The 26,010-nt window shown below is 46.4% G+C and overlaps 1 protein-coding gene across 1 annotated transcript in view; it reads right to left on the bottom strand.

Moving 5' to 3' along the window:
• Positions 1-25,377, bottom strand: part of SPPL3 (signal peptide peptidase like 3) — a 327,309-nt gene extending 301,932 nt beyond the window's left edge. Inside the window, exon 1 of the mRNA XM_085636155.1 lies at positions 25,033-25,377. Within this exon, the coding sequence (XP_085492281.1) occupies positions 25,033-25,067 (35 nt within the window). The 5' untranslated portion in view covers positions 25,068-25,377. The remainder of the gene's footprint in view (positions 1-25,032) is intronic.
• Positions 25,378-26,010: the final 633 nt, after the last annotated feature.

The raw sequence follows: 26,010 nt of genomic DNA, 5'->3' as shown, positions 1-26,010 counted from the left end.
GTACTCTCTTTATTTAAGGTCCTTCGTGCACTCGTTTGCTTCGGTTGTGTAGAAGCACGGAGCACGCTTTGCTTCGGATGTCTAATTATATTCACTCAATTTAGTCACACAGCATGGCGCGCGCCTTTATTTATGCACGCTGCTTTCACTTGCGATCCTCTAATATGGTTTCTAACTTACCAACTCACTCTCTCCTTTCCTTGCCGTTATCTCAGACCTGCCTGGCAGCCGCCCAGTCCCGCCTTCCTCCATGCCTCTCTCCATTCCTTAGCTTTGGCAGCACAGGCGGCTGTAACAGGCCTGCTCCCACGGCTGCTGCTGCAGCAGCAGGTAGCAGATGGCAGGGAAACAATGGCCAAATACGGCTGCACAGGGGCGTGAGGAGGAAGTTGCCTGGCCTCAGGCATTGGAATGATCATCCAGCTCAACGGATTGAACCAAGGAGAGCACCAGCAATTGGTTGGCCAAGGCGGGCCGTCAGTGCTGCTGAAGCCGAGAAGAGGCTCTTCAATGGAAATAGCGCGAATTTTGTCCCGCTATCGAAGTAGTGGATACAATGTTGCCCCTATTCGCGTGGCTTAGCTGTAACTTTTTTGTGAAGAAAAAAAAACATTTTAGGAGTCTTTTCCTGCCTCTGGCCGATACACTGTGGGCAATCTTTCTGTTACGCACTGGAACTTAGCCCTCCACTTCCCAGCCACAAAACCATTTTAACCTGGCAACCTGGCAGCAGTTGAATCAGGCCTACGCAAGAGAACGCAGACTTCAACCCCCAGACTGCAGTAGGTTATTAAATGAATCTGTACAGGTGGAAACAGACTCTCTGGAACCATCAAGCCCTAGCGAGTGTTAACCCTTTAAAATTGTTCACCTCGCAGATTGACATTAAGTGCCCCATCCTCTTTATTTCACGTTATTTTAACCCCATGGTAGGAGGAGTCTTGTAGAGATCACATGTACTGTTTTAAGCCCCAGTGTGCTATTACTCAAGGCAGAATATAGGTTATTAGTTATATTTATAATGCCATACATTTCTATCATGCCGACATCTGCCATTGGCACAGCTTTGCAGCATCTTTGAAGCAATCAGGAGCCCTGCAACCAGTCTTTGACTAATGTAATTTATATTGAGTTTGTTCTTTCGTAAAACAGTTTGTGTATTTTTGCATGTAATGTGCTTGTTGTGTACAACACAGTATGTAGGGTGATCTGGCGACTCAATTTAATTTCTGTAGTATATAATCACATGACTGCATCTAACTACTGTAGGTTTGTTATGTGGCCCCCCAATTCAATATTCAACAGCCTGCACACTACCTGCGACATAGCCTTGCGAGGCCTTTGGTGATTAAATGTACTCCCAAAGTAACAAAGGATTAGAGTTGCAATGCTCAACACAGCTGATCATCAATCAGCTCTGCCATTATAAATCTTCTGGTTAATCTGCTTGCTTTTTTTACCCACTTGAGGTTGTTTTTTTTTTTTTAAATACATTTTTACCTACGCGTTTTTCCTCCAGGTTCATAATTGGCTGCTGCTCTACTTCTTCATTCAAGCACAGGCGCAACAACCACATTTCCTAGACAGTTCCATCCTTTCAGCCCTATGACAAGGTTTACCACTGCAAGGCAGTAGTGAGACTTGAAGGCCGCAGAGCAGCATTTATGTAGTGTAAAAGCTGACAACCCTAACAAAAAAAAACAAAAAAACATTTACACGGAATGGAGTGCAACCAGATAACAGCGAATACCCCAGTGACAAAGTATAAGCAGCATTGTAGTAAAAACAAAAAGTAAAATAACTATAAAACACATTCAATTAAAAAGTAAAGTTGACTAAATATAAATGGAAGTCATAAAGCAAGTGAAAATTGTAGTTGCTTAAAGCGAGAGCTAAAACCAGTTAAAGTAATACTAATGTCACCGAAAGTTAAAAATGTTGTTAATACCAAAAGTAACAAATTCGCCACATTTCCAAAAACAATAAAAACTACTGCAAAAAGTAAAAGGTTAAATCATTAAAAAATATAAAAGCAACAACTCGGTTAACGTAAAAGTCACAAGCTGGTAAAATTTTTAAAAAACAAATCCAGAGGGTGGGGCACAACAACCAGAGTTGCCGTCTTTGGAATTGGGGAACCTGGTTCGAGTCTCTGCGTCGGCACCACATCCTATGATCCTAGGCAAATCACTCAATCTTTCATCAATCCAAAATCACCGATTGACTAGAACTAATGAATAAATGACATTCAAACAATATTATTGAATTCCAGTGGTACAATTTGGTGATTTCTTTTGATTTTTTTTCTTTCTTGACCACACATGGAATTTTAGAGTGGATCCCCAAATGTTAGAATTCCATAACAAAATGAATTAAAACGCAACCACAAATATTTTCCTTTCACCATAAATTAATGTTGTAATTTTGTGTGTGGTATGTTATGATAAAGAGCATTCTATTTTAGCAGCTTCCCTCCACGGTGACGTGAAGACGTCTCTGAAAGTGCGGTTCTATGTTGAGCTGTCTTACTAAGACCTCCTGAGGGCTCTTCCAAAGCTCCTTCCTTCTGGCCTATAACATTCACTAGTCTTCTAGTAATACGACGCATCGCTATCTGTCACCATTCCATAATCTAATGACCCACGATCAGCTTTGCTTAGTGAAACATTATCATCATCAGTAGAGGAAATCTATTGGCTTAATGTATGCCAAGAAGTGGACTACTCAGCAGGATACAGTTGGACATACAAGGTACTTCAAAGCCCCATTTAGGGATATCAGGAAAACAGAGGGATGCTCCCCGTCCAGTAACACAAGGGTGCCATCAGTCAAGATTGAGGTTCATTAGCAGAGCCTGTTCATCACATTTGCTCTCATATTGGCACAGTGATATCTTATTAGGGTTGAGCCTGCAAGAGCATGCACTAGCGCATGTGTGTCGCTTGTGAAACACTCTTGCATTCAAAAAGGGCTTGGAGCCCACCCTTACTTACCCATTTGTTGGCTTGCGTGGCACTCTTCTTTATAGCCTCGTAATTTGTCACTTGGAATGTGTCCATAAATATTTCCTGATCAAGTATGTTTTCCTGATCAGACTGCATGGCCCAGTGTGTAGTAATTGTATAGCTCTTAGATCCCAGGCCAAACAGCACCCAGGATATTGTGCTATATGGCTTAACACTTATAATATCCCAAAAGCGAGACCTATTGTCAATCCAATCCTTGTTTTCCATATGGGTAGCTGTGAATTTTGGGCCCTAGCTCAGCAGGCACCTAGGGAAACCTAGCAAACCTGTACATTTTTAATAACTAGACATATAAAGGAATCCAAGGTGGGGTGACTTGTGTGGCTCCCACCAGGTTCTCCTACCCCGAAACCTTTGCAACCCTCAAACTTTGACACAAAAAAACTCACATTTTCCTCAGATTTCTGTGAGGAAAAAACTCTCCTTTAAACACAACATGGGCACATCACATTTTTCAACTGAAAACTGACCATTTTCTTGCACTGTGGCTATCTGTAGATTGCGGGCCCTAGTTCAGCCGTCACTTAAGGAAACCTAGCAAATCTGTACATTTTTAAAAACCAGACACCCCCTCCAAATATAATCCCTAGTGATCTAGTGGGCATGCTGCCCCTCGCCAAGGGCAGATTGGATGAAAACACCTATCTGCCCGCGGAAGGGTGGCAGAAAGACTGCTGGGTGTGGTATGGGTGGGCAGGGGCTAGTTTGGATGCCTGAAAAGGCTGATACCCACCCATTTTGATTATTTTTTTTGTTATCCCTGGTATCTAGTGGGCGTTCTACTCCCGACCCGGAGAGCAAATTAGAGGCAAGAACAAGAACCTCCAGTCTGCCATGGGCGCTAGGGGGTGGGGGGGGGGGGGGGGGTGATTGCATTAAATTACGTAATGTGTCTTTTCTTGCTACATAATTTTGTTAACTTTGCCGCATAATTTGCTCCTCCACGGCTGCATAATTCCAGTGGCCCTGCTCATAAACCCCTCCTGGGCCATGCCTGTGGTTCAGGATGATGTTGATTCAAGGTTAAAAATGCTCAGTGAGGCTACATAACTAACAATTGCAATGTAAGTTACGGCGGCAGGACACTAGCAAGGTGACACCAGGAGTTTCCATTTCTAATAAAAGGGATACGATTTGTCCTCTTTCCACCTCAAGCTGAGAAGAATGTCATCCACCCTCTAAAATTAGTGGCTTGTCTCCATCCTCCCAGACTTGTACCTTGTAGATTGGTCTGTTAGTAATTCCAGGGGTTCCAAAGGTAAGTTACAAATAAATTTACCAAATTACATTATTTGGGGCTTCTTTGGGTCAATGACCATTTTATTCACAGCAGAGTACTGATCAAAGCATTAAGCGCTGATGACTGGCAATTAAAAGGGCCTTAGTCTGTATTAATGTATAGACAGCACACCAATCAATTTCCAGCAGTCCGGTTGTAGAAGAACATTAGTGATCTGGAGGTCTATCCAACGAGTACCAAGTTTTAATCAGGCAAAAAATTAGGTTATCTTTGCTCTACACCACTGACGCATGCTCTCCTGACTTTAAATGAAGATGCAAGCCAGGCTGCTTAATGCCCAGACTCGCTGGGCACACAGTGACTGTTGCCATCAGTACCAATTTATCTATGTACACCCTTAACCCCATCTACAAACCTGCTGATGAGTGCCATCTTCGTACTTCATCACCATTATCAGTTATAAAGCCAATGGAAGCGGTTTGATTACATTACTGGTTGGCTCCACTGGTTCATGAACCCCACAAATTGCACAAAGCAGGGCAAGACGTTCCAGAGCAGTAGGTTTGCTCCTCATTTTACCTTCTCCGCCAGGCAGAGAGCATTCGCACCTGTTACAAATACATTCCACCCAATGTGTATCAGCAACTAATGGGGCAAAAATCTGGGGAAATCAGATACCCAAAGATATTTCAAACTAAGGAAAATCATTTTGCAGAAGAAGCCTTACTTACCGTCCCAGTGTCTACCTCACACTTTGCCACAAGGAGCTGGACTTAACATACTCATCGATCTTATCAGCATTCGCCCACCTTTACTGTGGCCATCTATTATGAGCATGGATGAAGTATCACTTACAACCAGCATAATTGCTCATTGCTTGGCATTTGACAAAGGCCTCGCCATCCCAGGCTCACGTATGTAAAAAGGGCTTTGAAAGGAATTGGTCTAATGAATATTTTCTCTGAGAGTCTCCAATACGATCCCAGGTATGAAGTGAGCACAAGCTTCACTAAAAGAACATCTACGTGCTGAGAGGTTAAGTAGGGAAGCCTGGAAGTCTAATGTTGGGAGTGGTTTACATCTTAGCCCCGGTGCTATTCCCACAGGTTACCTGTGGAATACCAGTGGGAGGGCACCCCTATTATTTCGATTTAGAGCTGGCCCAGTGAAATATTCTTTATACTTCCCACTTGGGTATCAGCAGAAACTTGATTCTAGAATATGTTTTTGTGATGAGTCTAAGCAATGAATGATTCATTTTCCCTTTTTCTGTAATTACTAGAGGTCTTATTCTAAAAAAATGTTTGCCACCCAATCTGAGGCTCAAATGTTTTTTTTTTACAAAAATGGAAATTTTATTGCTAACAGAAATACTCACTGTTAAGTGTATCAACAGGGTCATTCGATAAATATGCTTGCTTTCAAATCAAAACATGGTCATGCTCAAGAAATTTTACCACCAGCTGATAGCAGTGGTAATAAATTCAATTTCTTCATTCGTAAGGTGGTGGTAACAGTAGACCACAATGTTAATTTTTTTTTTTTTTTATTGGATCTTTCCTAGACGTTTACCTTTTGCTTTTCTACTATTTTTATCTCCTCTTACACCTGCTTAGTATGATGCAAAGGGGGCTCTAAGAAAAATAAGCTATTTTAACACTAGGACTAGTCTTAGAGACCTATAGGCATTGCCATTGACTTTTCTTCAAGCTGTACTGTACCAAAACAGATTAAGTAAGCAAATATAACACCTGCACTCTGAGTGCTCAATAAAAAGAACGATTGCATTGCAATTGCTTGGTCTCGCCTTTGGGGCCTTTTAAGTATTTAGCCATGCAGTAAGTACATTGCCTGTAGCTGGGGGCAAGTAGCGGTTTTACCGGGATGGCGGGGGTCTAACATTCTGAAAGACAGGGAGAAGAATGTGAGGAGATGTGTATGGAGAGGCAACATCACAAAAAAATTCAGCCATGGGCATGGAACAAAGGCATTGCAGGAGGAAAAATGAGCACAAAAAAAACCAGACGCACGAGCGTGTGGTCCGAGTTGGAAGTCCTTACTAGAAGCCTCGCAGAGCACCGCATGTGTGCTAGCTTAGACGAGACCTAAAAATGTAGCTGCCAAAACACTAGCAGCTGATGGACAAGTACGTGGCCATGTTCCTGGGAAGAGGCCAACACAAGCAGAGGAAGTGAAGCAGGCACTCCATAAGAAATGAGAAGCATGAGTGACACTGAAGACAAGCAATGGGTGGACCAACCCAAGCTGACAACATGTCTTGCAAGTGACAGCGCATGTGTAGTCTCAGGCGAGATCTAAAAATGATCTAGGAATGCTAGTGATCCAGCACTGCACAGATGCTTTGCAGTCACCTTTGATAATGGACAACTGCACACACTTACCCAAAATCTTTAGGTTTCTGTGAACTACAAAAATAACTTTACAAAAAAAAGTTTCCAAAAAGTAGCACGCAACTTTTGCTCCTGTGCTGCCGAATTAGGCTGCTTCTGCTTACTCCTACAGAATGTGTACCTGGGTGCATTAGGAGACCCGTTGTCTAGACCCATGTAAAATTTTGTCTCAGCATTCCCTCAATCCTACTCACTTGCAGCCAGCATGGCTTGCGGGTGGCGGGGCAGGCTTGAGTGTGCACTATTAAAAAAGAAAATTACCTTGTGCAGGTTCCGAGTCCCTACTCTCCTCTGAACAGGAAGCACAGCCAGGTCCCACTGTCCAATCACAACACTGCCGTGCAGAGTTGCGATTAGTCCGAGCGCCGTGAAACGGCACTCAGCCAGGGGCTGAAGGGGTGAGCATGTTCTCCATGCAGGCTGTAATGCAGCCTGCATGGAGAAGGGGTAAAGTGCGCATGGCTGGTCATTGAGCACTTAGGAGTGGGCAAACCACACCTACCCTGCTCCCATAGCACAGCAGCCCCACCCACCCGCCTGCCAGCAGCACAACGATGATGATAATAAACGCAAAGTTAACATCATTATATGTTTCGTGCTTTGCACTGCTCATAAGCAGTAGGGCAACGCTCCTCTACGTCATAGCAGAGAAGCCGCCACTGATCCCGCTCCTGTCACAAGTGGGGTCATGTTTCCCCTCTATAAATGTGCGTTACATCCTTATCAGCACCCCCTGATTTCAAAGCTTGAATACATACATGAGAAACAACTCGGGCTGGCATGTCTGAACTTGTGTCTCAAACAAAAATAGTCATGTCCAACTAAAACAATATTTTAACGGGAAAGGGGTAGTGCAACTGCTGAATTGCATCTCTTTACGAATAAAATGTTAGACCTTTGGAAAATCGCCACACTGTATATAATCACCTTTACTCAAAAAACAATGCGTGAAAATCAAACATAACAGATGAGTGAGTAGTGCATCAAACAAAAAGTTTTAGGTGCTTAACTGGCCATCAAAGCACTTTACTCCCTTCATGCAACCAGCTTAACTTAAGAAATACAAGTGGATCACGAGGCTTCAACTACTGCTAATTTTGTCACAGTGCCCCAATATTTGTGGTGTAGAGAACATAATATTGTGTAGTGTATATTTTAGTTTGTTTAGAAAGCTTGCCTCTATTGAACATCTGATGTTCTGCCCGGTGTCCAGTTTAAACAGATATTGTATTCTTGCAGTGCTGCCCTGGCGAGGGACACTACTCGCACTGACTACCACAGATTTGGACACTGCTAAAAGAGCTTCTCCTTTTCAAAAAGAGCTTATCCTTTAAAAAAAAAAAACAACAAATAAAAAAAACAAAAAAAAAACACATGTACTATAATTCGCAATTAGGACTTCCTAAACCAATATAACTGATATAGGCAAAGAAAACAAGAGACTTTAGATGCTGTTTTCCTATTTGGCTAAGTAGTTGTGTGCAGTGGCATACAGCCCGGTACCGAAGGAACACGGCACAACAGACAAGACTGGAGTACAACTGCTTGAGGATAAGTCTTCGGAGGATAGCATTTGCAAACAAGGATTTTGGAGATTTCATGTAACGTAAAGATAAACTTTATTCTTGTTATAACTAGTAAAAAGTTATTTTTAAGAAAAGGTCTACGCAATGTCAAAGTTGAAAAACTAAAACGTTAATTTGTATAGCAGAAATTGTATAGTTCTTTCCTACCACTCGCTGAGGCCCACATCGTTTTCCAGACAGTCAGGTGGGCAGCTAGTCCTTCCGTAGTGCATTGATAGAGGAAGGTTGATGGCTGCACTTTCATCCATCAGTGTTGAGTTTTGCTGTAGAATGCAAGGTTTGGAAACTTTGCTCCAGCGGCCTTTCACACATCTTATGCATGAAGTTGCATGGGCTTTGACCACTACTCTTAGCACCACTTCCGCAAAACTCTATAGTGTACGTTTTTACCTTCATATGAGGTGAAGCTCATGTCCTGCCAGGAACCCCCTTCTGGAGATCACAACCTCGACTGTAAAAGACATACTCCTACAAACTTGCATTATCTAATCTCCGGCAGCTCGTCTTTTAGTACCATCAACCAATGCATAAAATTCTCATACCCTCCTCTCAATAAATATCACGCCTAATTTCCTGCTAAGGTAATACACCACATAGGAACTGGAGTAAAAGGCATGTAACGGCTCTAGTACAGCACAAGATTAATCTCAATAACCAACAGTAACTACAACAAGCATTGAAAATGCAATAGGTCTCGCCTTTTATTAAGTTAAAGCCATTTGCTTTGCTATACAATACCATTAGCAAAGCAAATGGCTTTACCTTAACCAAAGGTGAGACCTATTGCATTGTTTTAATGCTTGTGTCAAACGTTCTAGGTTTCAAACATGAATTTAGAAAGTATCATTCGTCTCCCCCTGACAACAATGCCAATAGTGAATTAAGAGTCAAGTCAGTTGTTATGTGCGCTCTTTGGGTGGCATGGGTTCCTATTACCATAAACAACATTACAGTTTATCAAATCAAACACAGGAGGTTTTGTACAGCACACATCCTGAAGTTATGTATTTCGAGGTCCTCCTATGTGATAAAGAAAAAAAAGCAAAACTGAAATAAAACAAATGTTTAGGATCACACAGTTTAGTTCAGTGGAAAAGCTGGGATTAATCTGAAGTTTTGGGTTTAACATTGTGCAATTCAGACACTAGCTGTATATGCTTCGCTTCCTACACCTACCTTACCACCAATCCCCCTCACCCCACACCTCCCGTCACCCCCCCATTGCCATCGCCACCCTGCTGGCATCAATGCGGCCGTCGTCGCATCACAGAACAAACTTTGTGGCCCCTGGGAAAATGTCTTCATATATTATCCATGTTGCCGAGTAAAGAAGAGACAGCCTCAGCCTCCGCCTCCCTCGGCCGGCCTCTGTTACTCGCCTACGATCACCCCGTGGCAGCTTTGTACTAAACTCTGAGGCGACTGAGGCTGAATGAAAACAAGCGGAATACGTTGTGTATTCTTTCTGCCATTGGCAAGAGGAGGTGAAGGGCCTGACGTTTGCCTGGTTCCAGAAAAAATAAAATACCATAGCCTCCGAAGCAGCTGCCAGACTGCTCTCTCCAATCGATATTTTTCAGAGCAACCTCTGTCACATTCTCTTCTCCACAATCGGTTTTCTCTGTGCTGCTGCTGCTCTCGCTCCCACTAGGCCCCCTAGTCTGCCTCGCTCGCTCCCCCACTTATCTTCACACACATGCACGCACCCACGCAGACACACTCGCTGCACGCACACATCTCTCTGCCCACGGCGCTCTCCCTCCTTCTCTCTTTCACCTATGACTGTTCGCCCTCACCCTCTTCTTTCGTCACTCCCCCGTCCCTCAAACCCTCTTTAACAGTATATTTTAACTCCTATAAAGTCAGTAGTGCTTGATATCCGCTAGCACCAATTCTCAAGCAGCATGTCCCTGAAGCAAGCCCTCCTTAACAACTCTCCACTCCCCAAGCAACGCCCAGGAGCCCCGGTGCAAGGCGCCCGCATGCCCTCACATACATACCCCTGACTGCCTCACAGCCCCGGGAATCAAGCCTCCTGAAAATTGGCTTTTTTTAGTGCAATACATCAAAGTGCCAGACCGCCACCGTGAGACGGAGGCCATTTCTCTTCGTGGTTTACAGACAAATGAGGGGGAAGGAAAATGGATGTGAACTTTGCAGCGGCGCGAGGTCGGAGGAGTGGGGAGGGTTTGCCGCCTAGCAGCGCGGTCCAGGGGGCGCACGCTGCCAACACCTCCCGCTTTTTTCTCTTTTAGAGCCATCCCAGTTGGACTGGCTCGCCTGACTTCCTTTTGTGCTAAAAGGTTTCTTATCTTTATGGGGCCATGTGTTTGGCCCCATAAAGATAAAAAAAAAACCTTTACGCCAGCAGTAAGTCGTGGCAGCCAGTCCAACTGGGACGGCTCTAAAAGAGAAAAGTGTACGTCAGTGGAAGCTCTTTTCCAATGGCTGGCCACCGTTTAGCATAAACGGTGATGCCAGTCAATGGAAAAGAGGGGCGGGGCTTAAAGCTCACTATAGAAATCTCCTCTAAATCATTAAATCTTGCCAGCAAGACTGTGCATGTCTGCGCAGTCTTACGCCAGGCGAGACCTAAAAAACTAACCATGGGAAATGAAGCACAGTGCAGCCCAGCGTAAATAAAGCAGAACAATGCCTCGTCAGGGGAAGTAAGTGCTATATAATGCAACCGGAATACAATATATAACCCACACTAAAACTAATATCAATCAATCATTTGTAGAGCGCGCTACTCACCCGTGAGGGTCTCTAGGCGCTGAGGGGGGGGGGGGGTTGCTACTGTTCGAACAACAAGGTCTTGAGAAGTCTCCTGAAGGTCAGCAGGTCCTGGGTCTGTCGCAGGTGGATGGGGAGGGTGTTCCATGTCTTGGCGGCAAGGTGGGAGAAGGATCTGCCGCCGGAGGATGTGTGGGACGGTGGCGAGGGCGAAGTCAGCGGAGCGGAGCTGGCGGTTGGGGGTGTAGAAGGTGAGTCGCTTGTTGAGGTATGCTGGTCCGGCGTCGTGGAGTGCCTTGTAAGTGTGGGTGAGGAGCTTGAATGTGATCCTCTTGTTGACGGGGAGCCAGTGCAGTTCCCTCAGGTGGGCAGTGATGTGGCGGGGAATGTTGAGGATGAGGCGTGTGGAGGCGTTCTATATGCGTTGTGGAGTCTCTGCTCAAGTTTGGCCGTGGTTCCCACGTAGAGGGCGTTGCCGTAGTCCAGCCTGCTGGTGACAAGGGCCTGGGTGACCGTCCTTCTGGGTGACCGTCCTGATTCCGGTGGTGATTCATCTGTAGATCTTGCGAAGCATGCAGAGGGTGTTGAAGCAGGAGGAGACAGCGTTGACTTGCTGGGTCATTGATAGAGACGAGTCCAGGATGAACCCCAGGTTGCGTGCGTGGTCGGTGGGTTTCGGCGCAGTTGCCAGTGAGGCCGGCCACCAGAAGTGGTCCCAGGCAGAAGGGGTAGAGCCATGGATGAGGACCTCAGTCTTGTCCAAGTTCAGCTTCAGGCGACTGCTCTTCATCCATTCGGCGACGGCCTTCATTCCTTCATGGAAGTTGGTTTTGGCGGTGTCTTTGGTGAAGGAGAGGATCAGCTGGGTGCCGTCAGCGTATGAGATGATGTGGAGTTTGTGTGATTGAACGATGTTGGCGAGTGGTGTCATGTAGACGTTGAACAGGGTCGGGCTAAGGGATGATCCTTGGAGTACGCCACAGGTGATCTTGGTGGCCTTGGATCGGAATGGAGGCAGGCGGACTCTCTGGGTTCTGTCGGTGAGGAAAGAGGTGATCCAGTCCAGGGCTTTGTCGCAGATCCCTGCGATGTAGAGGCATGTGCGTAGGGTGTGGAAGCAGACTGTGTTGAAGGCGGCAGAGAGGTACAGGAGGATGAGGGCCGCAGTTTCACCATTGGCCAGCAGGGCCCCGTCGGTGGCGGTTTCGGTGCTGTGGAATCCGGATTGGGACGAGTCCAGGGTGTTGTTTTCTTCGAGGAATTAGGTCAGTTGTCTGTTGACGATCTTCGATGACTTTCGCCGGGAACGGGAGCAGGGACTGAGGTTCTTGAGGTCCTTTGGGTCTGCCTTGGGTTTCTTGAGTAGGTAATTGATCTCTACGTGTTTCCAGCTGTCCGGGAAGGTGGCGGTCTCAAATGAGCGGTGAAGATCTTCCGGATTTGGGGTGCGATGATGGAGCTTGCTTTGTTGAAAATGTGGTGGGGGCAGGGGTCTGATGGTGAGCCGGAGTGGATGGTGTTCATGGTCTTGATGGTGTCTCAGTCGTTGACGTGGTTCCAGGAGATCAGGCGGACGGTGAGACTGGGGGCGCGGTGAGTCCAGGGTGTCGGTGGCTGACGTGGGGGGCTGGGTGTTGAAGCTGTCGTCTATGTCTGCGATCTTGCCGTGGAAAAAGGTGGCTAGGGAGCCGCAGAGGTCTTGTGGCGGCGGGATGGAGCTGGGGTTGGCGAGTTCCTTCACAATGTTGAAGAGCTCTTTGCTGTTGTGTGCGTTGTCGATGCGTTCCTTGAAGGAGGTCCTTTTGGCGGTTCAAATGAGTTGGTCGTGTCTGCGGTTGGCGTTCTTGAGGGCTGCATGGTTGTCAGGCGTTTGCTTGTGGCGCCATTTCTTCTCTAGTCTTCGGCAGGCCTGCTTGGATGCCTGGAGGTCGGCAGTGAACAGATGGCCCTTCTGTCGGTGCGTCTGTTTGAGAGTTTCTTGATTGGGGCGAGAGTGTTGGCGCAGTATTCAATCCATTGCCGGAGGTTGCGGGCAGCTGTGTGAGTGTGGTCGGTTGTTGGGTCTCGGGCGAGGGTGGTGATTAGCTGGTCTTCTGTGACCTTGTTCCAGCTTCAGTGGGGGATTTTTTGCTGGTGGTTGTCTTGAAGGAGAAGTGGATGCAGCAGTGGTCAGTCCAATGGAGTTCCGTGGTGTGGCTGAAGGTGACGTGGCTGCTGGCGGAGAAAATGGGGTCGAGCGTGTCTGGCGGAGTGGGTGGGTGTCATGACGAGCTGTTTGAGGCTGAGGTTGGCGAGGTTGTCCAGCAGTGTGGTGGAGTTGCTGTCGGTGTTCGAGGTGGAAGTTCAGGTCTCCTAGAAGGATGTAGTCTGTGGAGGCCAAGGCGTGTGAGATGATTATGTCGGTGATGAAGTCACTGAACTGTGGCCATGGTCCGGGGGGGGGGGGGGGTTGGGGGATGAGGGGTGGTCTGTAAACAAGTGTTCCTCTGAAGGTGGTGTTGTGATCGATGTGGCTCTGGAAGTGCAGGTGTTTGGCGGTGTTGAGGGCGTCTTCGGTGCTGGTTGAGATTCTGAGGGTATTTCTGTGGACGATGGCGATTCCTCCTCCCGGTCCGTTGGTGCGGTCCCTGCGGGTGATCTTATCTGGGATGGCTATGGCAACGTCTGGTGCCGATTAGTTGTTCATCCCAGTCTCGGTTAGGAAAGCGACGTCCGGGGAGGATGAGTCAAGCATGTCCCAGAGTTCGACGGCGTGCCTGTGGACGGACCGGGTGTTGAGCAGTATGCATCCGAGGTGGTTGTGGCCTGCCTTGGTGAGGGGGGCAAAACGTGCAGGTGTTCTCTGCCTGGTGAAGCTGCAGTTTCAGCAAGGGAAGGGTCCGTGGGTGCGCTTCAGGGCGGCCTGGAAGCAGGTGGTGGATCTGCCGGTGTCGAGTGCGTGGAGGATGTTGGTGTCGTCGTAGTGTCTGGTGTCGTGGGGCTCGCGGGGGCCATGGGGTCTGGCGCTGGACGCGGTCCAGGCGTGGACGGGTGCAGACGGGCTTGCCTTTGGCGCGCGGCACAGGCGCCATAAGAAGGGAAGGTGGGAGGGAGAAGCAGCTGGGAGGCGGGGAGCGAATATCATAACACTCGGCAGTCAGGCAGTCAGACGGTCTGTTGTAGTTCATTTGAGCTGCCTAATATTTCCCTTTACTGCGTGACTCTTACACTCACATAAGAAAAAACTGCTACGGGCCATATCCATCACCCAGGAGTACTAGTCCACAGCAATAAACCACACATTACGATCTGAACATGCATAGAAAACAAGAGTTCTGCACATATCACTGGCCAACGGAGGACTCCCATTTAGTCCACCACTGAAGGTCCCAACTAGCTACATACTAAGGCCACTTCTTGGCAGCTCACAATGACAGTCAGATTTGGGATGATATTAACACGTCCATCCCAGCCGATCTCTTCACCAGTTTTCCCTCTAACTCAGTGGTCTTCAAGCTTCTTAATGCTGCTCCCCCACTGTAAAAAAAAAACTCCTCGGGCCCCCTCAATTTTTTTCCACACTTATGCTGCTAAAATGGCAGTGTTCAAATATGTCTAAACATACGAGTTCAACCATGTTACCTTTTTTTTTTTTTTTTTTTTTTTTACACATACTCCCCGCCAGGATATACATGACAAAAGGTGTTAGAGGTGTTAGTGATGGCCCATTATAAAGTGGCTTATTGCCGCTCATATTTTTAAAGTCATAACAAAAGCATGATGCCTTTCTTGGCCAGAGACTGGCACCCCACCCTAAGATCACTTAAGGCCCCCACAGGGAGCAGTCCCCCAGTTAGAAGACCCTTGCTCTAACTTATGCATGCTCAGAACCATAAACGTTAAACAAAATATCTCAGAATGCACAACCCAGTGCAGTAACCAGCTGAGTGGACTATGAAAAGCAGAAATATCATAAAGGGACTTGCACCGCTCCTCAAAGCTGCATGCATACTGATAACCATAAACTGTGCATCTATCTCTCACACTTCATCCATCACAATAAGCACTGCATCCCATAACACAATAATCGCACCTTGGTGGTCCTCATAGCAAAACTTCCCACATAGGGTCCAAAAAAAGACAACATCCTTCCAACCACACATCCTACGCGGTGTAGTGTGCTACCCATATTTGAAGATGTTTCAGAGCGCCTCTTATGGGTTGTAAGCACTATATAAAAATGTTGCAATATAATGTACTTACGTCATAGGCATAATAGAATTGAAAGCAATATAAAACACAGTGTAATAGTTCAGGCCACCATTGTTCCAGGCAAATACCATTAGTTGGACCAGTGCTATGCAACTGCTCTGTATATTTTAGTAACTTAAGTACAGGGAGATTAAGTGGTTTGACCCACAGTAACACTAGGCGGTATGATTCCTAGTGCACTCAACAAGAGACTTGAGAAGTAAGAGACCGTCCTGCCCTGTAACAACTGAATTCTGGCAACAAACCAGATGCTTAAGAGTACTCTGTTTTTCACCCAATCGCAGAGTAAACTAAAGAGTCAAACAAGTTATCGCCACCAAATAATACAGCTTACTGTGACAAATGTCAGTGCAGAAGCCACGTAGGGGTTTGTGAGCTTTGAAAATTAGCACCAGATTGTTACACTCAAAAATGAATATGCTACTCATTCAAATGCTTCACACTTCAAAAGTCAACAGCCATGACTTTCACAATTTCCATATGTATACATGTATTATTTCTAAAGCGCAACCCTAGTCAAAAGGCAGCAAATCGCTGTGCCTGATGTATCCGCTTGCCCTTCTGATACATTAAGCAATGGAGCATATGAAAGAATACACAGTGGTGCTTTCACCTACATGAAATGTATTAAAATGCAACGTTGTATCGAATCAAAGATTACAACTTTTTCAGTGGTCTAAAATGGTGGACTGCATAAGTTTTCTGGACCTTGATTCCAAGGTCCCATTCTCCACAGACACGCATTAGAGCTCAGAGTGAGAGACAGAATGTTGTTGTGGCACTAATACCAGACATATTGAGAGCATCCTTGGAAGGAAGGATTATCTTTGGCCTCTTGCGCACCCATGACTCCTCGAAGACGACAGACGGGGCTTGTCGTGAAAATCACAAGAGCTGGCCTGCTCATCAGAAAGATTCTGCTTCAAATGTTCCTAATGCCCAAAACAGGATTAAATTACTGGCACATGGAAACTAAGTCTCAAAGCAACCTCGTTTCACCCCAGCACAGCATGTGAAGGTGGGAAGTGGGCTCATAAGGCAGTGTGCCCCTTGGATTGTTCCACCATAACATACAGTGAGCATGTGCCAAATAAAATAACCGCATGAAGGTGGCACAGGCACCATGTAATAAACTGAAATAGATCATACAAAAAGACAAGCATACAGGGAAGACACCCAGCTTACAGCTACTGAAAGCAAAGAGGACCCCGTTAAGAGAAATATCTACAGTGTTTGGGAGCTGCTCCTGTGCCCTTTGACCTAAACAGCACAGCATGAAACAACAAGAGGCAATGGCAAAGACACAGACAATACGTCTGAGCCCTGAAATGTACTAGGTTTAAAGGATATTAAATATTACAAAAAGCTGTGTGTTCATCCCATGACAGCAACATTAACAACAACAGCCCTAGCACTAGGCAATGAAGTGAAAGAAACTTTGAAACAACGTGAGGAGACAGACGACAGTCACTCATGGTTAAGAGACCAATCGAAGTGTGCTGACCCACACGCTGTGGTAATGAATGAGTTTATTAACTATTCGATTAATTAAAATCATTACAGTAAAAGAAAAAACATTGTTAAAACTATTCCCCCCCCTACCCCATAAGCCCCCCCCTTGCGATGTCTTTATCTTTATGATCAGCTTTTGGCCCTTAAATCCTTTGTGCAAATTCTCAGAGTTACTTGTAACTGCATGTTAAATAAAACGAATAAAATATAAACCGAAACTATAAAGTCTGGTTCGGTGAGTTGACCTTTGAAGAAGGATGGACCCCCTTGGTGCCGGGCGAAGACCACCCTAATGCCTGCAGTGTGTTGTAAAATGGGACATACCAATAACGAGAAGTGGTCATTAGTCTGTTACACCTTGAAACGCCACATTTTTGAAGATCGGACTGGGTGCGTGAATTTCCCCAGTCTTGCTAGATTTCTGGTCGTTGGTCATGTGAAGCACAGGACGGAGGCCTCTCTGCTGTGGTTAGCGAGAGCAAAAGGTGAACGGCAATTTAACGGTGCAATGAATGAAGAACGTAGACCAAAAGCCCCTCTGTGTATGTATGTTATCTATGGATTTGGGGAAATACAGGAGTCTGGAGAGACAGCAATTCAAAGGCCAGAAAAAAAATTAAAAAAAAAAAAAATCACAATTATAAAGTTAGACCGCATGAAAACGGAACAGCCTAGAAAAATAGTCCAGCCCACATAATTTCAGTAAAACTAAACGTCTTAATCTGAGTTCTGAAAAGGACTATGCCTGTGAATTAATAGATGTTACAATGGCCCATCTAATGTTCCGGTTCCCTCCACTCAAACTCGGTGGTTTTCAAAAAGAAAAATCAACGTCTAACTTATTTCTCACAAAATGCCAGTGGTGTCGGATATGCTCCTGCGCCTTGCACATAATTTTTAAGAATCTCGCCTGCTTCCAAGCCAGGCACGTTTTCCCTCTGCTCTCGAGGGGCCTTGGGTACATAAACTGTAAGGTTTACCAATTCCAACTGAGTTGTATACAACAAGAAAAGAACTGGTACCACAAAATGTTTGTTTGAGAAGGAGATTCGGCTGCACATATTAGAAGGAGAGTAAAGGGAGAGACGAGTTTAGAGCAGGAAACCTTTCAGCGAAAGGGTCACTGAGACCATGAGAGGCGACCTTCGTTTATGTGCGTCACCAGGGCCTCTGGCTAAGTTATGCTTTTCACACAGCAAAGCAAGGGGTCACAAGAGAGCGGTAAACATTGCTTACATCTCCCCAGAACCAGGTCATATTAGTCAGACTACGCGCCAGTACATTCTACAAACAGTTGCGGGCGGGAGTGAGCAAAGAAACATGGCCGCTGACTCAATATTAACAGAGGTGTGTTTTTCCCCGACCCTATAACTCCCCAACATGTGTGCGGGAGAGACACCCATTTACCCGCATAATCTTGTGTGGCGCTAACTGGCAGAGAACGACTCATGATCTACTTAGCTCCAGCATCAATCAGAGCCAATTAATGAACCATCACAATACATGACGTGAGCTAGTTAGTGTCCCTCAGTATGACGAGCAACTCTACAGACGAAGCCAGGCATTTGTGTAGGAGGTCATCAGTGGAATAGGTTCCCTTTAATGAGAAATTACTTTCCCATAATAACATTACAATCACTCTAAGTGCACCAAGCCAAGTGTGTTTAAATTCCATTTATATAGCGCTTACTACCCCTGGCGAAGCGTTGTACTGTACGTAAACCATCAGATTTCTAATTCTATTAAGGCACAGCACATCCAAAGTAAACTTGGTTAGCCTTCTAAGGCGCATTTCAAACGGCTTTGCAAACGAATGCACTCTTTTGGAAGGTGTACACAATTTAGATTGTGGTGTTTGAGACATCGCCAGGCTTGCAAAAGTAATCGAGTACCATTCAATTCCGGATGAACCCTACTGGAAGACCCTCGCACAAGCGTGCCCCCTTCTGGTGGTGCAGGGTCTCAGCACACAGCGCTGCGATTCCTAGACTGTGTTTAATGAACAGGCTCGCTGGCATGCGTGTTACCTTTCACTCTAGACACCTTGTCACCTACCTGATCCGTGTCTGATAACGGAGGTACAATGCCGTGCGTTAGGCGAACCGGTAAAGCTGCAATCTTAGTGGTCATTCGTCCGTCTTCCTTTCCAAAACACAGGCCGAAAATAAACCTCCCAATCTCCTAACCTCGGGCGGTGTACTCTAAGTGCATTTACACAGCGAGATCACGCGAATCCCGGCGCACTGCCTAAGCACCTTTACTCAAGGATCAGCTACACTCCCGGGGCGGGCTAAGAGCAGAAGGCCACTTACTCGCCTCTTGAGTCACGCAGAGCACACATATATCCCCATTACAAAATGCACTACCCCGACTGTACTCATCTAGAAAGTGCCACAAAATGTGTAACGGAAGCCAACACCTGCATTTTGTGTGGACAAAACTTTCCATTGTCCAAGGTAAAAAACAAAAATGCAGATGGCCCAAAATGAACAGTCCAATGCAATCACTTAACAACTATAACAGAAACCAGCTACTCAGATGTACGTACAAATTGATACATTAACACGATGTGTCCCAGTAAACCTTACTCACGTATTTACTGCAGCAGTAAATGGGGCTGGGGGGGGTTTGTAAGTAGCATCATGGGTAAGAGTGAAACAACACCGAACCTGTTCAGACCTTTTTCGGCTTACACCACAGTCATTCAAAAATGTAAATCTGCCCCAAAACTTCATAGCTTCGCAAGTGTGAAGAACTTCCTTTCAGTGGTTAACCGGTCTTAGAAGGGAGTTTCGCATAAGTGTTCAGTGACAGGCAGCGATCTCACTGACAGAGGCTAGATTTCATTTAGGGTGCTACTGAGAATGGACGGTTCTCATTTGACGAGGAGAAACCACGTGACTGCACAATCAGATGAAACAAGCCTCTGAAAATTTTAGATCACCCGTGCACCAGCATTCCATCAGGGGAATAGTTGATCAGGTCATATGTATATTAATACAATTCTGTAACGTGAAAACAAACACATACCAGCTTCATAAAAATAAACGCATACACAATGAGCAACACTTCTATAAAGAATGTAATACTTTGTTTTATTTTCTTGGGATTTTTGCTTTAGGGGGCTAAGATTCTTTAGGCCCGCCTCACTTCCTTTTCCCTGTGGGCTCCCTGGGGGAAGTAACTATGGTAGCACCAACAGGTCGACATGGACATCCACAGGAGCTGCAGGTTGTGACATTCAGGTCACTAATATTCATAGAGATTCCATTTCAACCCCCTCCTAATTATAGCCTCCTTTCTGTGAGGGCAATTTGTTTTGTAATTACATTTGTAGCTTTAGCAAAAAAGGAATATAAAGTCAAGATATTTACCCCGTCATGGTCTGCTTTTTGCCTTTTCTTTTTCCCCCATATTAATCTCCACTTACCTTCTGTGAAGATCAAGACGTTAGAGGTTGGCCCAGCCCAGCCTCCTCCGGCCTCCAATGGGCTTACCACACCATGAATCAGCGTCGCGCTTTTGTGCGCGTGAAACAGGCAGGGGGTTGATGGGAGCTTTAGTCTTATAGGCGGTGCATGGCGATCACAGGGCACAGCTTCTTCCTCATAGCAGCAGGTCCAACAGGTGGCTGTGCCCTTGGTCCGCTGCAGGTCCCACTAGCCCCGCTTTTAACCTGGCCCAGCACCCGAGGTCAATATGGTCTCCAGATGGGACCCTGCCTCCCTAGGAATGTTGAGGATCCGTACGCAAGGTATGGTATGATAGCTGATAGTAATAACAGTGGTGAAAAGCAGCACAGGGTGCGTGCAAGAGGTACGGTGGCAGGTAGTGTTAATGAAGCGATGAAAACAGTACAAAGTCCACTCGTCTCCTCCCCTGTTCTTGCAGACCGCCACCTCTACCCACACACCAGGCTGAGCTGTTGGACAAGTGAAGACACAGGATCTCTCTCCCTCCAGATTAGCCACTTACTAATGTAACAGGCACAGAAGTAGGGACAGTTTTTCAGGGGGGGGGGGCTCTTCCAAAGACAGCTCAACCCCATCCAAGAACTCTCACCTGTCAATCACTCAGAGGTTAAGCGTGCTACTCACCCGTGAGGGTCTCAAGGTGTAGGGAGGAGCATGGGGTGGAGTCGCAGATCCGTTCGCTGAAGAGCCAGGTCTTGAGAGCCTTCCTGAAGGTGTTCAGGGTGGGGGCGAATCTGTCGTCTGCCAGGAGCTCGTTCCAGGCTTTGGCCGCAATGTGAGAGAAGGATCTTCCACCTGCTCTGGTTCTGCGGATGAGAGGGGTTTCGGCCAGGGCGAGGTTGGAAGATCGGAGGGTTTTTTTTGGTTACGTGGAAGTTGAGTCTGTCGTTGAGGTATTTGGGTCCGGTGTTGTGTAGGAATTTGTAGGCGTGGGTGAGGATTTTGAAGGAGACTCTTTTCTCCGCAATGAGCCAGTCGAGCCTACGTAGGTGTTGACTGATATGTTCGCGCCAGGGAATGGCAAGGATGAGTTGGGCGGCAGTGTTCTGTATGGTCTGCCCAGGTCTGCCTCACAGGGCCCTCTAGCATATCCTCCGTGACAAGCTGCCACCAAACAGCAAGTTGCACACTGCATGAGCACCATGTTCGCAACCTATCGCTCTGCCGGACACCGAAACCTGCACACCTACGCAAGCAGGACAGGCTCTGTGGCGATGCCGGAGGACAGAGAGCAATGGGAGCCAATGCAAGCGCTTCACCAACGGCAACATTAGTTTAGGGGGGTCCAGGCAACAGAGCAATAAGGAAGGAAAGGGCCTTGGCCCGCCACCCCCACAATGTTCAGCCCCCCGCTGTGGTTACAAGCAGGATGTACAGCCTCAGACACTTTCGGAGACTCTCCCAAGGATGACGCGCAGCAGCTGCGTATCGATGTGAAGCATGTGTGTTTTTGGTAGTGAGAACAAGACCCAAAGAAGCAGCAAACGACGCTTTAAACGTGCATCACAAATTAAAACAGCAAGGTATAACAGGACGACAGAAATATCAATCTATCGTTTAACATCTAAGAACAGTTAGCCCTGGCCCCAGAATAAGAGTTTATTACTGTCCATCTGGCACATAGAAGTATCTACAAAAATACCATTCAATTTGTGGATCTTGTGGGAAAAAATAACTGCTGTTTTCAATTTAGGTCTGGCCTACACAGTTTCAGCGGTGGAGTCACCCTAATTTTTATATTAAAAAAAAAAAAACGTGCCTGTGTGTGAGCGTGTGTATATAGAAACACACATATCAACAACACAGCCTTTCGGACAATCCTCTTTATCCATTTGTCTGTTTAAATGTCATTCATTTGCCGCTTCTGCCCATGACAACAAAGCAATGGCAACGGGCCACACACTTCAGCCACTGGCTCTCTTCAGTATGAGTGATGGCATATGTTTGTGCACACATACCTTACAAGTAGCCTCCTTCTGCACTGGGCTAATCTCTGCCTTTCATGTTTTTTTTAAATTATTTTTCCGAATGCCCATTTTTGCCCTTATTTTGCAAACGTGTGTGCGTCACATCTGAAGGGCTGGCTTTCTAATTTTTTTTAATACTTTTAATGTCTACTGCATATGCTTGCAAAATGAATCAAATATATGGGGCTTGGCAAAGCATTGCCAATGCTGCTTTTCTTCATGGTGGAGACACTAGCACCAAGGAGTTCTTGACTGTTAACACACACAGAAAACAATTAGGAACACAATTTATTTTGAATTTCTACATACCCAAACCATTCATTTCCCTAACCCCTACATTTGATGGCTACATCTTGAGCATCTTTATATACGCTTGTTGCCAAACAACACGTTTTGAACCTTGTTCTGGTCTCTAAAGAGAGCCAATAGTGTGAACAGTGTACGAGCGCGATGACCATATTGTCTGGATTTAAAGATCATCAGGACTCGCACAGAAAGTAGCAGGCAACGGGCCACAAGGGCAGACAGGAGAACTGCAGATGTTATGGTAGTAATTAGCACTGCAACTTGAAAATACTTCACAGTTAAGATATTACACAACAAGCCCTCTCTTGGTAGCATCATAAGTAAAACCGTATTCTAAATATTTTGCAGACTAGAACAGTTAATTATTGCACAGAAACAGTGCCCCCTAGACCAGCACCTACCGCCCAAAAAAAAAAGACAAGCCGTCACGCTTCTGATAACTTTTCTGGGAATAATTAAGGTAAATTGGGCCTTTAGGAAGGAACAATTAGACACAGCTGGCACAGTCTAGACGTACTCAGGACACTATTGCCTAGGCCACGAGTAAGAAGTCAGAAATTAAACCATCCTCTTCTGTGTCATTAGCTGTAGTGGTCTGTCCTGTGCACGACTGAGAATTAGGGCCTAGTTGTCGGAGTGGATTGAAAGAGCCACAGGGTGTAATTCTCGGTGCGGAGGAACCTGGCAAAGAGTTGCTTTCAGATTTTTAGTAAAGTCATCCATTTGGTTTGATATACTTTGAAGGATTATTTTCCAGGCTGTTCTCGCTCAGCACCCAAGGATTGTTCGGCCCATTTAATTTGGCTTTATAAATCTGTCCACCTATCCATCAATTAGAAGAGCAACGCCAATGATGGGTACAGTATTAAGAGAGTGAGTTCCTCACCAGCAACATGCCTGTTGATGTTAAATCATAGCCTGTCCATAAAGTGTCAGAACACGATTTTAATATCAAACAAATGAAGCGAGGTCGAACCCAGCTGGCATTCTGTAGGACATCCTCAATATTTATGCCAGAATCATTGGCAGAAAAGGAGAGGCACTGATAATTTCACTAATTAAATAATAAGAGGCATGCTTTTCAAAATACACTGCTGGTAAGAGCATAAAGTGAAGCATGACATGGTTCAGAGGTTGGTCACCTAGGTAGCTCAAATGGGGTAATAAAACGACGAGAGACCACATCATCTGTGGAAGGAGGGCCTTCAGGTGGCTTTAAGTGTTTGTCTCAGTTATGTCCTTTTCTGGCAATATAGCAGGGCCGGTGTTTTACAACATATTTGTGTGTTACACGAGTTTTGACATCCCCATAGCACAAAACAAAATGTGTTCATTATGAGAAGGATTGGTTCTACAGTAAGACAACATTAAGAAGCTACCCAGAGGACCAGCAGCACAGAGGACCCCAAAACAATAGAAGATACCACCCATCTGTCATCAAGAAAACCCAACATGGTTCTTGACCCATGACCGCAAGATTTATCGGACTCTAAATGCAGCGTGTGTCAGGTCGCTTGTAAGCAGTGAGATAGGTGCGTGGTGGGTTCGACAGCTACACCAGAGCGCTGCAATAGTCAGGTAGAAAATGTATCTTAAAAAATCAGAGGGTAGAAGCACACTACTGTCATACGCCTGTTTAGAGCCAGAAGTTGTGCCGTGGGGATACACGTGCCATTATATACACCTCGTCAACGCTGCCATCCATCCATCACATGCTCACGGAAAGAATAGAAGCAGGCAGAGATCCTACGCCGCACATCTTTTACAAAGTGGATGCTAGAGACACGAATTTGGCCTTATACGCCTTTGAAGCCACTCTTTACATAGAGTTGTTCTTACAGACCGCTACAAGTAGACCGGCAACATGCCATGGTTTAGTCCTCTCGAGCCCCTAGGACTCATATTTGGCATGGCCTCAAATGGCACTCATCAGTGCATTTGAAATGGAATATTGACAAATGTTGCACAGGCGGCATAGTCAGCCTTCTGTACTTGAAATTCTCTTTTCCACAGGATCACATGCGCCTGCCATACTCGGAATGTCCTCCCCCAGAGACCAACACGGGTTTGACATGTATCCCTGCTCTAACCCATTTGCACTTGGCATTCCCGTAAACACAAGTCCACTTGTACATGCCGTGTCGGAGTCCTCATTAGCACCCCAGCATTTGGCATGCTAAAGTCAACAAAGTTCTAACTGCGCTTGACCAGCCCACAGGACCCAAGGGGCCAACTGGGCTACTTGTCATCCACACTGCGCAGGCCCACCAAGATCCCACGGGTCCATATTTGCTTGCCATGCTCAAGTCCCAGATGCACCTACACATAATTGTGCATTTAGTACGAACAACGGAACCAGATGTTCAAGGGAGTCACTTGACCAGATCCGGACCCATCACCACCCCCTTTTGTACCCCATCGACCACTGACAGCATCCCCTCTGTGCAAGTTGGTCACTATGCCCCTTGCATTATTGGCCCTTGGCAGGACCTGGCCCACAACCTCCACTCTCCCGAGTACTCACCAGGAGTAGTTCTGCTCGGCCATGGCGGCTGCCATAGTGCTGCCCCTCCGTGGGCCGCGGCTCGCTGCGCCTCGGCCTGTCACTGGTGGAGCTGCAGCTCAGATCCAAACATGGCGGCTTCGAGGAGAACAACAAGAGGCTATGGGGCCCGGTCTGCGGGCAGGCAGAGCACGGATGAGACTCACTCCAGCGTCGCTCTGTTCCACTCCGGGTCCATGCCGTCTAGGATCTGCGGAAGGCCAGCGGGTAGGGACAGTGGGGGACCACGATTGGTTAGCTCGCCTTTGGCTCTCCTTACCGAGGCCGCGCGTTGTTTCTCCTCGGTGAGCGCGCGACGGGAGATTCACTTGCGCATCTCAAACTGCGCACGTGGGCGGGTCCATGTCTGCGCGCGGGTGCCATCTTGGATACGGGCAAATAGGCTTTGATTGTCTCGTTTTCCCAAACCTTTGACGAAACATTACTAAAGGCAGCGACGTCTTGCCCAATACCAAAATGGCTATTCGAGTGGCCCCGCCCATATGCGCTTTAGACTATTCTTTTCAGTGAAAGAAAATAGCCCCCATGTCACGGCGGCGCGCTGCCGGCCGGGTGCGCGCTCCCTGTAGGGAATTTGGTGGTGAGGCTAGATGCGCGCGCCCGGTCATCTCACAGAACTGTTCGGACGCGCGCATTATTCGTTTGGTTTCCGACGTTCTCACGACATTTTTTTTATTTTTTTTTGTATTTCACATCCAAACAAAGGAAGCGGGATAAACCTCAGTGAGGAGGCGAATATGTGGAGCTTTGTCTGCAGCATATACGAGCAAAAAAAACCCAATATATTATAATAGGAACTGAGATAAACCCAGTGGCTGGGCCGGTGTGAAGTAAAAAGACTGTGATGCAAGACCACAGTATAGCACCTAGGGTTGCCACTTGGCCAGCTTTCCAACATGACCGGTATTTTAATCTCTCTGCTGGCACAATCAAAGCAGT

This window comes from Triturus cristatus, chromosome 11 (assembly GCF_964204655.1).
Source record: "Triturus cristatus chromosome 11, aTriCri1.1, whole genome shotgun sequence".
NCBI lineage: Eukaryota > Metazoa > Chordata > Amphibia > Caudata > Salamandridae > Triturus > Triturus cristatus.
This window is presented reverse-complemented; position numbering and strand designations above follow the sequence as displayed.